The sequence below is a fragment of the Paroedura picta genome, chromosome 3 (genome assembly GCF_049243985.1).
Source record: "Paroedura picta isolate Pp20150507F chromosome 3, Ppicta_v3.0, whole genome shotgun sequence".
NCBI lineage: Eukaryota > Metazoa > Chordata > Lepidosauria > Squamata > Gekkonidae > Paroedura > Paroedura picta.
Genome location: NC_135371.1, coordinates 54,455,089 through 54,471,403, shown reverse-complemented (window position 1 = coordinate 54,471,403; position 16,315 = coordinate 54,455,089). Strand labels below are relative to the sequence as shown.

At 42.0% G+C, this 16,315-nt stretch overlaps 2 protein-coding genes across 6 annotated transcripts in view; one reads left to right on the top strand and one right to left on the bottom strand.

The window, feature by feature from the left end:
• The window catches only part of IPPK (inositol-pentakisphosphate 2-kinase), a 36,343-nt gene extending 29,492 nt beyond the window's left edge, over positions 1 to 6,851 (top strand). For all 3 annotated transcript variants that reach the window (XM_077325724.1, XM_077325725.1, XM_077325726.1), the window contains 3 exons: positions 292 to 394; positions 2,069 to 2,148; positions 3,926 to 6,851. In XM_077325724.1, the coding sequence (XP_077181839.1) occupies positions 292 to 394; positions 2,069 to 2,148; positions 3,926 to 4,151 (409 nt within the window). In that variant the 3' untranslated portion in view covers positions 4,152 to 6,851. The remainder of the gene's footprint in view (positions 1 to 291; positions 395 to 2,068; positions 2,149 to 3,925) is intronic.
• Positions 6,309 to 16,315, bottom strand: part of CENPP (centromere protein P) — a 220,415-nt gene continuing 210,408 nt past the window's right edge. For all 3 annotated transcript variants that reach the window (XM_077325733.1, XM_077325735.1, XM_077325734.1), the window contains 3 exons: positions 9,430 to 9,509; positions 8,039 to 8,130; positions 6,309 to 6,989 (listed from right to left, as the gene is read on the bottom strand). In XM_077325733.1, the coding sequence (XP_077181848.1) occupies positions 6,871 to 6,989; positions 8,039 to 8,130; positions 9,430 to 9,509 (291 nt within the window). In that variant the 3' untranslated portion in view covers positions 6,309 to 6,870. The remainder of the gene's footprint in view (positions 6,990 to 8,038; positions 8,131 to 9,429; positions 9,510 to 16,315) is intronic.

The following is a 16,315-nucleotide window of genomic DNA, read 5'->3' as shown; positions in this document are numbered from 1 at the left end:
ACGTTTTGTATTCTTTACATTGCAGTAACCATGCATACAAATACAAAATGCCTTATTCTGTGCATCTTTGTTACTTTTTCCCTTGTTGAATGTTGCTGTTGTTGTTGCTTGTGATTTAGACATAGACCACTAGGGGGCGGAACAGCCTTGTTTTTGTGAAAACTATCAGTTCCCTTAGTAATCAAATGTGAAACAGTAGTGGGCACAAGGTTGACACAGATTTAAAGATAGTTTGACATTAGATTTCATGTAACCTGATTTATTCTCTACTCCATTTCTGTTTTTGATTAGGAGGGCATTACAGATAGATGGGCCTTACAATGAATCATTCTATGAAAAGCTGCTAGATCTCTCAACAGAAGATGATGGGACAGTAGAATATGCATTGAGAAAGGTATTTTGTTTTTTTTTTTAAATGCTGAAGTTCCATTTTCACATTTTTAGAATCAACTTGTGCTTTTGGATGCATGGCAGTGTGGCGCTTGTAACTTCAGAAGCACTAATTTTTCCAGAGACCCTCAAAGTCCAGTGCTGAGGATCTTCATTCAATATTGCTATTTAAATAGGTTTTCCTGAAGTGACAATGATAATAATGGTGAAATATTAGTCTATAGTTCTTAATTAGGTTACATAATTGGCCATCTACCTTTCTAGATAAGTAAAGGTATGCTTTAAAACCTGATAACTAAGGTTAAGTACTCTGTGTTTAGAGTAGCTTGTACACAAGGCACTGACCTAGTATTAATAGTCTAGTATTTAATTGCTCTGGTGTGTATTGCGTAGTTGGCTGTAGGCAACTGGGACCTGGAATAGTAGCCTTGAATTCCCACTCTGCTATGAAGTTCACAGTGAGACATTAAGCTAGTTGCTGTCAACCTGTGAGAGATATTGTAGACAAAAAATCCACTGACAAGGATTCTCTCTCCTTATGTGGAACATCTACGCAAGAGGTGAGAATCCTTATCTCCTGCCCACTCCCCCCTCTCAGACACCCCCCCCCCAGACTCCCTCACTCCCCACTCCCTTTCCCTCCTTACCTTTGGGCCTCTGAAGACAGGCGGCTGTGGCTCTTGAGCAGTGAGCCCCAGCACTGAGGCCCTCTCGTTGCTCTGGTGCTGCTGCCACTGCTGCGGGCCATCTACTGGCGTGCCCCCTAAGGCGAGACAACGGACGTCACATCCATGATAGGGACCGTGCCAATAGATGTTCCATATCAAAAAGGAGGAGAGCCATGTATACTTCCATGAGCCTCAAGAAGAAGAGTGGGATAATAATGATATGTGAACATTTTTAATTCACTAGAAACTGAACATTGTATGGATTAACAGTTGCCATTTTACTACAGACTTTGGTATCTGTATACTTGTCATAAGTCACAAGAAATGAAGCGTTCTGTGCTTCTGTAAATCAAGATTAGGGGTAGTCAAACTGTGGCCATCCAGATATCCATGGACTACCATTCCCATGAGCCCCTGCTGGCAGGGGCTCATGGGAATTCTAGTCCATGGACATCTGGAGGGCCGCTGTTTGACTACCCCTGATCAAGATGTTCATATGTATCTCCTTTTCTTCCAGTCTTCTGCACTGAGAATTCAAGAATGGAGCTTGCAATGAATATCACCTTTACATGTACTTGAATTGATGTGCTTGCCATTGCTTCTGTGGAAGCAGTAGATCTTCCAAGGGGTTGATGTCAGAGATAGGTATTATCCATTGTCCTGTCACATTGTGTGGTCACATATTTAATTAGGTCAGTTGGTAGCAGCATGAAGAATATTTGACTCTCTTATGCCCAATAACAGAATTGCAAAGAAACCTCTGCAAATCCCAGTATATACAGACAACAGCCTGCAGTGGCTAGCAACTGTTACTTGTGGTGTACTTACTAGAAAATAAGCAGCCATGGTCATGAAAATGGCTGCTAACCATGATCACTGCATAGACAATCTATACAGCCCAGTTTACAGCCCAGTTGTGTCCAGCTTGCAGGTGGACACAAAGAGTTCATTACAGTCCTTATGTATTTACCTGTTAAATAAATTCTTTCAACAATCCTTTTATTTTATAGGTTCAGCAGTACCAAGTTGCAATGACTGCAAAGGACTGTTCCATTATGATTGCTCTTTCACCTTGTCTGCAGGATGAATGGTAAGGGAAATCTGGATTTGTCATGTAGAGCTTTACTGATAACCTTCCTTTTCTATACCTCTTGCTTATTTCATAGAAGCAGGAGCTGGGCTATATGGCAGTCTTCGATATATGCCATTTTAAGTAGCAGTGCTTAGATTCATGCCTTTTGGGGAATTGTAGATTTGAATAAAAGTAAGTCAATGTGGTGCTGCATCTGCAGCCTTAGCTGATGTAATGCACAGGGCTTTTTGTGAAGATAAACATGATTACTATCTGGCTACATTAGCCATCACTTGAGGGGGGACTCAGATTTTCCTTGTCTCTTGCTCTGTTGGCATTGATTAGTCACTGATAAGCAGTATGTTTTCTACACAATCAGCCAGCTAGTTAAGTCATACATGTTGCTATTAAGTATCTAGCTTTCTTAAATCATTTTATCATTACATAATTTATAGGATGACACAAAATTAATTATCTTAGTATGGAGAAATGTATTTATTTGATTTATTTCCCGCCACTCCCTAATAGGCTCGTGGTGGGTAACAACAGTCTTAAAAACCCCATTAAAACTCCCATTAAAAGACTCAAACTCCCAACATGGCGGAAAATAATCCACTTCCACCCCTGCTCCCAAGGCGACGGACAAATGGAGCAGGAGCAATGTACACTTCAGATCCGGGGGGGGGGGGGGAATAGATCTACCTCACTGACCCCAGCCTCAACTGTAGACTTGGTGGAAGAGCTCCGTCTTGCAGGCCCTGCAGAATGTTGCCAGATCCCGCAGGGCCCGCAGCTCATCCGGGAGCTCATTCCACCAAGTAAGGGCCAAGACAGAGAAAGCCCTGGCCCTGGTTGAGACTAGGCACGCTTCCTTGGGGCCAGGAACTACCAATAGATTTTCCCCGCAGAGTGTAAAGCCCTGCCGGAGGCATAGGACAATAGGCGGTCCCTCAGGTATGTGGGTCCCAACCCACGTAAGGCCTTAAATGTATAATAGAATTCTCTTAGCAATGTCTACCAACTTCTATCAAATTGAGAATGCTTTTTTATGTTTGTTGTAAAATCGGCATTGCTCTCAGGCCAGTAAAAGAACATGAGATCTGTTGTACCTCCTGAAAGGACAAGTATCACCTTTGTGGTGGTTAATCAGTGTCAGAATCACCTGAATGGACAAAAAGCTTACTAGTGCAGAGGAGTAGAAGCCACAGTAGGAAGTAAATGTATAAAAGTAATCTTAGAAGCTGCTTTCCCTGACCATCTATCCCCTGTAAAAATGTAGGAGAGGGTCTACAACAAGCTTGTGTTGCTATATCAACTCCAGTCCAGGACTGTATTTGTTCAGGATAGTAAATACATATCTTGGTTCAGACGAGTGATGGTAGCTGTTCTTTTTAGTTTTTCTGATTTTTAGGAGATGGGATACAATTTAGGAAGAAATTTAACTAGTAACTGAGAGTGAAACAGATGGCCAATGTTTCAGTAAAATTCATTCACACAGCAGTACTGGTGGTATAGTAATTTAGGGAGGTTTGGCATAAATTGAGTGGAAACTTATAGGGAAAGGAGAGACATTAGCAAAAAATTCTTTTTGTACCACATCTTGGATTGAAAGAACTGTATTTTCCTTAAGACCACAATTCCTTGACAAATGCAGCATCAGCTGAAGTCTGTCTGGCTCACGATTAGGTAATGGGTAGATTTGGATCATAATGAACACTAATGCTGGATTGCTTTTGGAGGGAGGGGGATAAATTACTATTTGCATTACTAATTTTGATCTTCTTCTGATTTACAGTTCTGAGCAGAGGCTGGTAGTTCCGACATCGAAATCAAGGTTCACCTTTTCACTCTCCGTTTTGGACTTAGACCTTAAGCCATATGAAAGCATTCACCATCAGTACAGACTGGATGGGAAGATAGTAAACTATTATTTGAAAAACACACAGGCCAAAGATGACTCTGTGATGTCCAGTCTCTTGAAGGAGAATGAAAACTGCACACTAGTTCTCCACAAAATGTAACTAGCTAAATCATTGAGCACAGAGAGGAAGGATTATGTTACATTGGTTTTCTTTTTGGTTTCATTTGTGCTTTAAACTTGTATGCCTTTCAGAAACACAGAATACCACTAAATCTGCCTTTTCAATATATAACCTTGAAGGAATGCATTCATCATAAAACAAGACATGTGCCATATCTACACCCACTGATGCTGGGGGAGCAGAGATGGTTTAACCAAATGACAATTATGAAGCACACAGGTGAATGCTTCCTACTTACAAGTTCAGTGCAGGGAGCCAGAGTTTCTGGGAGGCATGCTGCTGCATCTCTGAACAGTTATATGTGAGTGGACGTGTGGTGCTGCTGACATGGCAGCCTGCCCATGAGTAGAAATGTTTTTCATTGGCTTGTGAGAAAATTGTACCCTCTTGGGAAGTAACCCAAGTGATGGCAGTGGTGGTTGGTCTGGAAAGTGATTTGGGAAAAAAGGCAAACTTACTATTTATTTATGGGTATGGAGGAAAGTCATCTTGATTGAATTACTTAGAGAAATCATCTAAATCACTTAGCTCTTATACAATAGGTGTTGCTATTAAAACTTCAGTAAATTTGCTCACTAAGCCACCCTAGAACTTTTGAGTGATTTCTAAATCCCTCCAGAAATATGCACTTCTCTCTGACACACCATCCAGTACGACTAGTCTCTACTGTGCTGGAAGGCAGTGACTTTGTAATGTTGAATGCTGGCTGAATCTTTCTGAGTGATAGGCTTGCTCTTCCTCTACTTGTAGTTCCCTTAAAGATCCCTTTTAGGCATTAAAAATCTGTTTAATCTTCCAAGGCTTGGAGCGGGAACCTCAGTAGTAGTCAAGCATAACATGGAGTAAGCTCTGTGTATTGAAACTTAACTCTTGTTAAATAGGCATTAAGGGACATATTTCTCTTGAAGCACCTGTGAATAACTTGCCATACCTTGAGTACCACAATAGGAAAATATGCCTCAGGCTTGACAGAGTGTAGGGTATATTTGCTGAGCTTTCTGCACTAGGTGTAGAGTCCCTGCTGCTATACAGTGACAGGAGGCTGGGTTTGTGGTGTCTGTAGGAATTTTTCTATTTTGCTGAGCCTTTCAGTTTCCATTATTATGGAATAGGAAAAATCTTTTATAGAGGTTGAGTGACTCTGTCATGGGGCCACTTCAGATAGTTGCTTCAGTCAGATCAAGGACAAGCCAGACTAAGCATCTGTGCTTCAGACTTGGTCTTTAGTGGTAGATGTTACAACCTTTTTCATGTCACATAGTTCTGACTTTCCTCTGAATTTGTCTCTGTCCACATGCATATTTCCTGGACACCCAAAAGCTGCTATAGTAATGTGAAAAGTAGTGGCAATTCAGAATGTAGGTCATTTTAACTCCTTTCGTAATAGTGTATTTAATGTTAATATTTGGTGGCTCCCCCATCCCTCAAATTTTATCTTATTCTGCTACCGGTCCCATTTAATTACAGAATTTGATTGTAGGGACTGTAGACATGAAATGGTTTGTTGTCAGGTAGCCCAAGTACAGTTTAGGGGACATCTCTGAAATACAACTGAAGGATTGGGTTGAATCCGATAAGCCCACATCAACCTGTTGGTTGGCTAATTCTATTTATTAGCTATCTATGAGAATAGCTGTAGTATTCAGGCACTGTCTTGTTTGGGTAAGGCTGTCTCTTAATCTGTAAAGCATGCTTGAGAAGACTGCCTGTGCCAGAAGGAAATGGGGGGCTGTGCATAACGGCAGTGCTGTGCACTTAATTCATATTCCATATGAAAAGCATAGATGGTCAGAAGTAGGGCAAACCTAAGGTATGATCATATTGAGCTAGGCAGCGAAATGTGTTAATACGCTATTTTTATGGTGCTGTCAGTTTTTGACTTGATGACTAGGCGCTGGTGCTTGAAAAACATAGTTTGCTTTATATAATGATTACTGCAGCACTTTCAAAGAGCAGTGAGAAGTGTGACATAGCTACATGGGAGGTAAATTTGTGAAAATAAGGATCACCTAGCAGATCTGAGCCTGGAAACAAGAGGGTAGCACATCTGAGAGAATTCTTCAGTGGGTTGGGTCAGTGCTTTGGATAGCTATCTTTTATGGCCAGTTCTCCTGAGACGGGACAAAACACACTGCATTCTTTCTGTACATTGTAAACTTTATGTTTATTGATCCATTGTGAAATTACAATTGTTTTAGCAGAGAGGTATGTTAAACACGTGGCAGTTGCCTTCAATCCCAGGTCGTGGGAGAAGGGTACAGCTATGCTACTGTATTAGATCACTTTGTTTTGCATCTTAACCTTGATTTCATTAGAAACATCTGATTTTAGTATCACTCTCTTTAAAAAAAAATCACTGTTACATACACAGCTGTGAACTGAAACTGCCACTTTTTATAGACTTGAATTTATCAGGTAGATTTTAAGAGGTTCCAGGAAATACTACGGACAGGAAGAAAACCACTTTGGTACATTGATTCAGACTTAAATTTTTGACTGAAACTCACTCTACTTGTATCTATTTTATTTGGCATTTTGTATTTAAAAGGCTGTATTTATTTGTCATGACAATTTATATATAAATGTGCCATAACTGTACAGATAGCATGTTTTATGGGTATGGTTTCTAAATGGAAAAATAACTTAATGTTTATATTCAATAAAACTATAGATGCATAACTTGTCCTCATTCCAGTATTCATTTGCCCCTGCAAAGTGACTTGATCATGGCTTCAATAGAAGCCTCTATCCCAAGTACTTGCAGCAAGCTTCTGAACCAGCGCGGCATGTCTGATGCAAAAGCCTTGTTTCCCAGCACTGTAAGGGGGAACAGAAGAAGGGTGTTAAAACAGCCAAACTTCAGTTTCTAATGATTTTAAACAATCACTGCAGTCCTCAAAACCTGCTCTTATTGAGAATGTCTGGATATTCAGGAAGAAAACATTTTTTATCCTGTATACATATAACACCTGTTTTAGTTTAATAAACTAACCAGTGCACACACTATTGCTGGGGGATATGCAGTAGCACATTACTAGAGCAGTCAGTCAGTAACCTTTTATTGGCGTAAAACATATAGAAATAGGACTTAAAAATGCAATGAGATAATAAAATAGGCCATGGGGTTACATAACCAAACGGATCTTAAAATGATAAAATGAGCTATAAAATATAGAATACAAAAAGGCAGCATATTATGAAAGTATCTTAATTAGGATTTTGGTGACTATAATGGTTACCTCTGGATCTCTGTCAGAGAGCAGGAATTGCAAGGTACTTACAGAAGGCTTGTTTCTCAGCAAGGCAACAAAACTATCATCCCGACATAGCTCATATAAGGGGCAGTCTAGCAAAATGTGTGAAATGGTATCAGGGCAGCCAGAACTGCATTGGCAGAGTCTCGCCTGATACAGGATACGATTAAACCTTCCCTCTAAAACCTTTGAGGGAAAAGCAAGCAAGAAGAAAAGCTCTTCTCAGGGGTGGAGCATCGAGAAGATGTAAATGTGTAGGCATAAAATTTCTCTACATAGCGATGCCAAAGAATGCCGGGGAGCAAACTCGAGGTTGGGTAGGCATGAGCTCCTGATACTCATGGTCCATACTAGAGCCCACTTGTGGTTTTTAAAAAATCCAGTGGGGAATGGGGGGAGCAGAGGAAAAGATGGGATAGTATGAGAGCTTCCCTAACCAGGGAGCTTCTATGCAATTTTGGACATTAAGCTCCACCCCCCCATTCTTGAAATAAAAAGACTTTGGTACAGGCTATTTCCCATGCTATCACCCCATAGGAACCTTTAGCAAAGAATTCCAAGTATATCCATCCATTAAATGGCTGGGGTGAGGGATAAAACATACGTACATACCTGCCATTGGGATCTTACTCAGGAAATCCAGAACTGGTGTAACTTTTCCATCTTTGTCCACATGTATCTTCCAAACAATCATTAACTCAAATCTAAAAGGCAAACAGTATTAAAAGTTAAGGGTGAAAATAGCATGCTTAATGAGGCTTGCAAGATGGAATTGAGTGATACTGATTGAACATATGTTCTTCATCTTTCTGCACAGCCAGCAGTACAAAGGGTTCATCTAGGTATCTAAGATTTTCTCATGACCCCCTTCCACCACTCTGTTTTAAGGTTCAAGGAAGTACTGAAGTTACCATCTTGAGGGAAAAACTGCTGTGCATGGGCAGTTCAGCATACAGTACTGTTAATAAGGGCTTTCACTGAAAAATTCACTAAGTCACTTGATCAGCTACAGCACCATTTTTCTTAACTGCAGCAAAAGTTAAATGGGGTAACTTATCAAAGATAATAATCTTTAGAAAGCTCCAGCTCTTGACTTTTCATCATGAAATGTCAGTCATGGCAATAGAGATCTCTAGTTGAATTATTTGCTATTGAAGTAAGATCAGTCTTTGCCTTCAGAGAGGCACCCTTACTCCTGCCACAAACCCAGAGTGGTGTGGACTTCTGGGCTCTGGCTTCTGACTACTTTAAAATGAAGAGAGGCAGCTGAACCAGCTCTTTCTAGGGATCTCTCCCCCCCCCCCCCCCCCGGTTAAAAGAACCCTCTGTTTTGGGAGGCACAGAAGATCTTCAAAGTGAGGGAGCTGTGTTTAAACTCTTCTCATCTCTCTTCCTAGTTTGAAAAATGCTGTCATGCTATCTAAAGGTTACTGGGTGTCTGTTTTCTGACTCAAGGAGGATGTGTGGATGGAGGGCAGGAATTGCTGCTTGCTTCTAGGAAAACTTGACTTATCTGTGAAAATCAGATTTTGATTGGTTTGCCACCCTTCCTCCAAGGACGCCAGGATGGCATACATGGTTTTTTTCTTTCTCCATTTTCTTTCACATCAACCTTGTGAGGAAGATTAGATTGAAGGACCATGAATGTTCAATGTTCCCCATAAGCTCCATGACTGGGGATTTGAACTTAGGTTGCATAATACTTCTCCACTGCACCATGGCTGAGGCTGTTAAAGGTGCAAACTATATATTGCAACTATATAGTGCAACTACATAACCAGTAGTTGATTCAGTCTTTTAGCTTCAATATCCCTACTTGATTTGAATTCACATCAGAAACCATTCTGCAGATGATTTCTAAGGGGCAATAAATCCTGACAGTTATCTTGTTTTGTACTGAAATGCTGCCACCTATTCTATCTAGAGGTCAATTGCAATGTAAATGCAACTTTCAACTGGGCATCTTAGCTATGTCTTGCATCAACAGGTCAAGGTTGCCTTACCCTGGAAGTTCAGTATTCTTCAAAATCATGCAATCTCCAGATACTCCTTCCGGTAGTGCTACAATGTTAGGATACTTGTCCTATATATATTTAAAAATAAAGGGGGGGGGGGGGGGACAATGCCATAATCTATCTATAAAAGTTTAGAAATAGAATGCTAGAATGTATGTGAAAATAAATTACATCATCAAATATCATAAATCTGGATCCTGCAGTTGGAGGAATTCAAATGTAGTTAAATGTGCTTTGGTCCCCCTACATTCAGAAGTGCATGGTAGAAGTAGTACCTGTTTCCCCAACCTACTGCCAAAAGCCAGCCATACTGCATGTTCACCTACATCCAAGGCTCTCACACTGGAATTATTTGCTGGGAGAGATGCTGCTGAATTTTATGAGTAGAATTGTGTCAAGCAGGAAAGAAACAGCAAAAACAGATTAATGGCAGAAAAAGGGACTGAGAAGTAGAATGCTAAGAAATGGCTGCTGAGATAGCTAGGTAAATGTGTGTGTGTGTGTGGGGGGGGACGACGACACAGAAGTGTTGGTAGTCTTGAACGGGTCTAGAGATAAGTGGACAGCTTGACCTATGAACCTAAGAGAAGCCCTGCAAGAACAGACCAATGGTTCATCTAGTCCAGTGTCCTGTCTCATACAATGGCCCACCAGTTCTTCTTGGCCAACAGCAGGGAATATAGAGGTGGCAATCGATAGACTCATCCTCCATGAATCTATCTAATCTCCTTTTAAATTTGTTTATTCCTGTAGTCTCACTATGCAGTGAGAAGAGAAATAGACTCAAACCCATTCTGAGAATAGAGAAGGTGCATTAGGTATCAAAATAGGCTAAATATAGCATGATTTTTTTTGGGGGGGGCATAGGATGCTATGCTCTTCAGTTAGCAAATGCAGGAAAATGGCTTGGATATGAGCTCATATCTCCTACCCTAAGACCGTGGCACAGGCGTGGGGCCCAGTTCAGGTACAGCAGCACTAGATCTCAATGTGTTGCTGCAGAGTTCTTAAGAGACTTGTGTTCAGCATGTTTTGCACTTGTTGGAGACAAGGTTTAGGGCTTGCTCAGTCTTTCTTTTTTGTACGGGCATTTCTTTGGCTTTGTGGTTAAGGGATAACGTGTTAGCTTCCCAAGAGGTTTCCATGTGGAAATTAAATGCAATAAAGGTCACTCAAATTGGGGTGATCCAATTAACTAGTGGTCCAATTGTGGTCAGCATAGAGGATTAAGTGACATGAGTTTGGAACATGGAGGATAGTGTAGCTGCTCCAGCGTAGAGCCAAAACCCTAAGCAGGAGGGTTATATAAGGGGAAGTTTCAGGGTACGCATGGAGAGGGAGGAGTTGATGAGCCCATATGTGGGCTTTCGCAGAGGATACATTTTTTTAAAGCTGTAATTAAAATAATATTAAGGTTGAATGTAGCATCTGCCAATAGTTTCCTCATAAGCTTTTCTGTTCCAGATCTTCCAACAATTTGTTAAAGTACAAGATAAGCTTTTGTTCCTGTACAGTGGCTTCGGATGCATACCACCATAGCCATAAGATCTTCTGGAAAAGGCCATTTGGATATTAAACCCCCTAGTCCTAAATTAAAATATTCAGCTTTCCAGAATTCTAGTTTCCACAAAATATTGGTATATACAGTTATTTAAAAATTAAAATCTGGAAGAGATAATAAATATACTGCCTACGTTAATTACAGTCGCACAAGAGAAACTTCCATTTTTCTCTATAGCATGGGGAAGGAAGGAAAGTGATATGCATCTTAAAAAAAGGTACATTAAAAATCAGCCTGTAGAAAGCACAGAGTATGGATTCAGCACTTCACTAGATGACCAGAGATTTTTGCTCTGAGTGAGTGAAGGTTGTTATCTTAAAACCACCACCTTGCCTGTACGTGAATTCTTCACATTCCAGGACCACTTCTTGTATGTTCCTGTGAAGTCCAATTAATCCCTATACAGAAGAACAGCCTGCCTGGAAAAGGCAATGTCCAAAATGGTCCTCATGCCCATCTCTTGTTCATTCCTTGGCTTGTGCTCAGGTCAGTCTACTTGGCAGAGAACTTTAAGCTACCCACTTGTTAATTCCACACGTAACTGCTCTATGGTTTATTTGATTAGCAATCTGGACATCAAGCAGATAGAATTTGAGAGTGCCTAATTATTTGAGGGCTCTTCTTATTTGGCAAGCTACCCTTCGATCACATCATGAAATGAGAGAATGAACTGATCTGAGGGTATAATAGCTGAACGGGCACCACATTAATAAGCATCACAGGATCTGACGTTCAAACTGCTGTCGTGAATAGTTTTCACACACCCTACCCCTGCTGCCTGATATCTGACTAGTTTTCAAAATAACCAAATTTGTAGTGTGTGAAAAGAACTCATTTAAGATCAAAGGGAAAACAGAGGTTAAAATTCTGTGACAAATTTTTGATGTTTCTTTGAAATACATTGGAGACATGATCTTATAGATTCTCCTTCCATCTGGAAAACAGAAATGCCTACCACATGTCTCTTTTTAAAGTTGTGCCTTGGAGATGCAAAAGGTTTTGTTTTTTTCCTCACTGATGTTTCTACAGAGGCAGATCTGTTAATTCCTCAATTTAAAAAAATGTTATTTTTTGTTATAATGTGAAATGCCTTGAGAGTTATGGTGTGCAGAAGCATACATGCTTCAAAGCAAGCAAAGTGATTAAAATAAGCTCATTGAATTAAAAAAGCAACTTTAATACCAATGGTTAGTAGCTGAAGTAATCAAAAAAGTGAGGAGGAAATGGCAGCTGTGAAATCATAATTGCCATATGGCTTCTCCAGCCATTTTCCTGCCAACATGGAACCAACTGAAAAGGCAGCCCAAAGACCAGAAGGAGGAAAACAAGAATAGTCTCTTTTTTGGTTGGTAGTTCCCCTGAAGGTGAATTACCAATTTCTGGCTAAATTAAGATGCTAGATACTTCAGATTTATGAAGCATTGTTGAACAGAGGCCTGGACACTAGGGACAACCTGCAATTCTAAGTAGTTAGGCTTTCCTGGCAGAAATGGGGAAAACTTTCACATACAAAGTGAAGCATTTGTTGTTCAACTTTGAGTTGAGTGGGATGACAGTCAAATATTTTCAATTCATATTGGAGGGACCCAGAGTAGAGTTCCAATAATATTAACCACGTGTTTTTATTTAGTAACAGAGGCAAACAGGCATATCAAACAAAATTAATTTTTCATACCAAACAAATTTCATTTTGACAAAATTTGCAGAACCATTTTTGGATATAGTTTTGCCAGAACCGAAGATCTTCCATCTACATAGAAGGAGAATTCAATCCATGAGGTGAAGCTTAAAAGCACTGCAGTACTGTGGAAGAGCCATGCCTGGCAAACAGAGAGAGCATGGGAACACTCTGACTCAAATTCTCTCTGGCTGCCCCCTTTTACAAAAGATCCTGGCATAGCAGAGCAATCATATCAGTTTGGATTTCTTCTGTACTATGCTCCTCTTACTGAGATGATGCATACTATTTAATGCTGACCATCAGGCAAGCGCTGGTGGATGGGTTGAAGGGGCTGGGTACTGGGGTTGGGTGCTTCGGCATGCAAAGCAGCCATTTGTGCCTGAAGCACCCAGCCAGCGCCGCGGGGCGAGGGGATGCATGGGTGTCGGTGCGCCGGTGGGCGCACACACGCAAGTGCAGAACTCTGCACCTGCATGTGTGCACCTGCTGGTGCACCGACACCCGCGCATCCCCTCGCCCTGCGGTGCTGGGTGCTTCAGGCATGAACAGCCGCTTCGGATACTGAAGCACCCAACCCTAGTGGGTACCCGGTGGGAGGGGGTGGCCATATCCTTGGATTGGGCCAGCCCCCACCAGGCAGCCGCAAGTGGCTCACCCGCCCTCGCAGCCACACACACGCTGGCTGCGGAGGGGGACAGAACTGCGCCCACCTGCCCGGCCCCCTACGTGGTGGCTGCAGTGCTGAGGCTGCAGTGCTGGAGGAGGAGGCCCCATGATGGCGGTAGCACTGCTGGTGACACAGGCTACAGCCGGGACCAGGCTGCTGCTTCCTCTGTGCCTCGCCCGCGCAGCTGAGCTGCCGATTCTGAGGTGGCCGTGCAGCGGTGCACATTGGGGTGATGTCTGGGGACAGCCTGTCTGCCTATTGTGTGGCTTGCCATACCACGGCATGCCATACCTCCAGCACAGCTGTTCTGGTTGGGTGCTCAGAGGAGGAGAAAGATCTTCTTCAACCAAATGCCTGGCAGAAGAGGCCCTTGCAGGCCCTGCGGAACTCTTGACAGCTCCATCAGGGCACTCAGTTCTCTGGGAGCTCATTCCATCAGTCAGGGGCCAGGCAAGCATCCCCTGGACCAGAGATCTCCAGCCTGTTAGCAGTAACAGAGCAGAAGGCCCTCTGTGGGGCATAGGCAGTTAGGCGTTCTCTATTCTGGGCCCAAACTGCAGATGGCCTTCTATCTAGCAAGATAGAAGCATGATAGGGGATCCAAGAAGACTATTTGGATGAACAGAGATCTTCAGGAGGAGCTAAGGAAATGTTCAAGAAACCAAGGAAGAAAAAGAAACTGAGGCAAGGTCAAATCTCTAAAGAAGTGTATCTGCAGGTTCCTAAGCACTGTAGTTCAGCCATCAGAGAGACCAAAGCTGGGAGGGAGCTGCGACTGGCCAGGGAAGCCCACTATAAACAAGAAAAGCTTCTTCAGATGTCTGGAGCAAATGTAAGGTAAATGAGGCAATAGGCCTGCTGTTGGGTGAAGATGGCGAGACTAGGACAGAGAGAAAGCAGAAAGGCTCAGTGCCTATCTTGCCTGTTTTTCCCCTGGAGGAATATGGACATATCTAGGGAGGTATTAGGCAAGGTATAGTGTCTAAATGGCGGGCTGATATGGACAGCGGGGTTGTTGAGAGACACTCGGCTGCACTGGATGAGTTCAATTCCCCTGGGTAGGATGGTGTGCACCTGAGAGTACTCAAAGTAGTTCAGCCTACGAGGTGGTGAGCTCCCCCCTCACTGGCATCTTCAAGCAGCAGATGGACAGGTACTTATCCTGGATGCTTTAGGTTGATCCTGCACTGAGCAGGGTGTTGGGCTGGATGGCCCCTTCCAACTCTGTGCTTCTATGACTCTTGAGAAACTACTAATGAGTATCAGCTATCAATTAATTTTTATGATTCTTATGTGTCCTGTCTAAAATTACTGGCTAAACGCTTTTGCCATTTCCTGAAGACACACTGTGTCTATATTATTATATTGCTCTGATAATGCTGCGACCGGATGAAAGACACAAAGAGGAGTTTGTTATCAAGGCTGCGAACCCTAAAGTTGTCTCTTTGCTAAGCCTGATGTAAAGTCACTAGTAGTCCTCCCTCTGTACAGCTGGACAATGAATGGATGCTGATGGATATTTCCTAAGTGGTCACTGACCTATCTGGGTATGTAGGTAACCACTATTGTGAGCTAGTTACCAGCACTGTCTTGTTAAAGGGAGCCATCACAGTTTGAAACAAGTGACTAGCCTATCGAATGGTTGCCCGCACACTATGTTAAATTATCTCTTGCTAGGCAGTTGGTGAACTGACTCTGCTGGGTATATGCAGAGCAGCAGGAGAATGAGCATCAGCAGGAGCTTCCTATACTATTCTAATGCCTGACCACTCAGCTGTTACGCGTGCAAACAGAATGCCATTCACAGGTGAATAAAATCTCTTTCCTAATCCCTCTCAATTACATTCGCAGCACAGTGGGTCTAACGATAACCAAAGTGAAACTTTAAAGACAATGAATTTAGAAGCAAATCAAATAGAATGGAGAATCCAGACTAACAACAATACTGTGATCCACTAAATAGGCACCACTGTACGTTTGCCTAGCAAGAATTCGTTATGCTTTTAAAATGTCCATGACTGCTTAATGAAAGGGGAAGAAAACCCAGTAAGATTCCTGAACTGAATCTATCAAAAAAATAGGAAACAAGTCAAGGCAGCGGATTCTTCCTGTCACAAGGCTGGACTTAAAAGAAGCACGACCGGCACTCCAGAATATGCACCTTGTCATTGCAGCAGCTGTGGAAATGGAAAATATGTCTGGTACAAGCAACCATTTAACTTTGTTTGAAAACTACTTATTTTTCCCATGGTTTGGTTACATCATAGCAAGTGGATGTTCCTCTCTTTTTTTAGAAGCATCAAGTAATTGCCAATGTCTGGAATTGTTTTCCTAGCTTCTCACAAGTACTGAATAGTCAAACCAAGTTACTTGCCAAACTAACTTGATAGGAAAATACATCCTCTTCAGTCTGTATTTGCCACCTAAAATAATTTTTCCTTGTGCATGTGCCTTTTCCCCATAGACCACTTGTTAGGTGACTGAATCTGTTTTGGAACATATTTAACTCAGGACCAAATCCCTCAAGTTCTTTTTGCATTTTGAAACTGGGGATGGGAAATGACTCAGTGACAGAGCATCTGCTTGACGTGCAGAAGGTCCCAGGGGTCAGTCCCCGGCATCTCTAGATAGAAGGATCAAGGACTAGGTGATATCGAGATACCTTGACCTGAGAACCTGCAGGATGGCTGTTAGTCACAGTAGACAGTACTGACCTTGATGGACCAGTGGGCTGATTCACCATGAAGCAGTATCATGCAAGAGATTCCTGGTGCACAAGTTTTATAGTTGTGTTTGTAAAAGGCAAGTGAAGTGAAAGGAATGAAGGCTATTTTGGAACAGAAAATGTTGAAGACAAAATGCTCTAGTGACAGTGCCCTGGAATAAACTAGCAGAAACAGTAAAAATAATAGATGGGAATTTGAAAGTCTGCAAAGGCAGAACTACTACAAAGGAAAAGCTTATG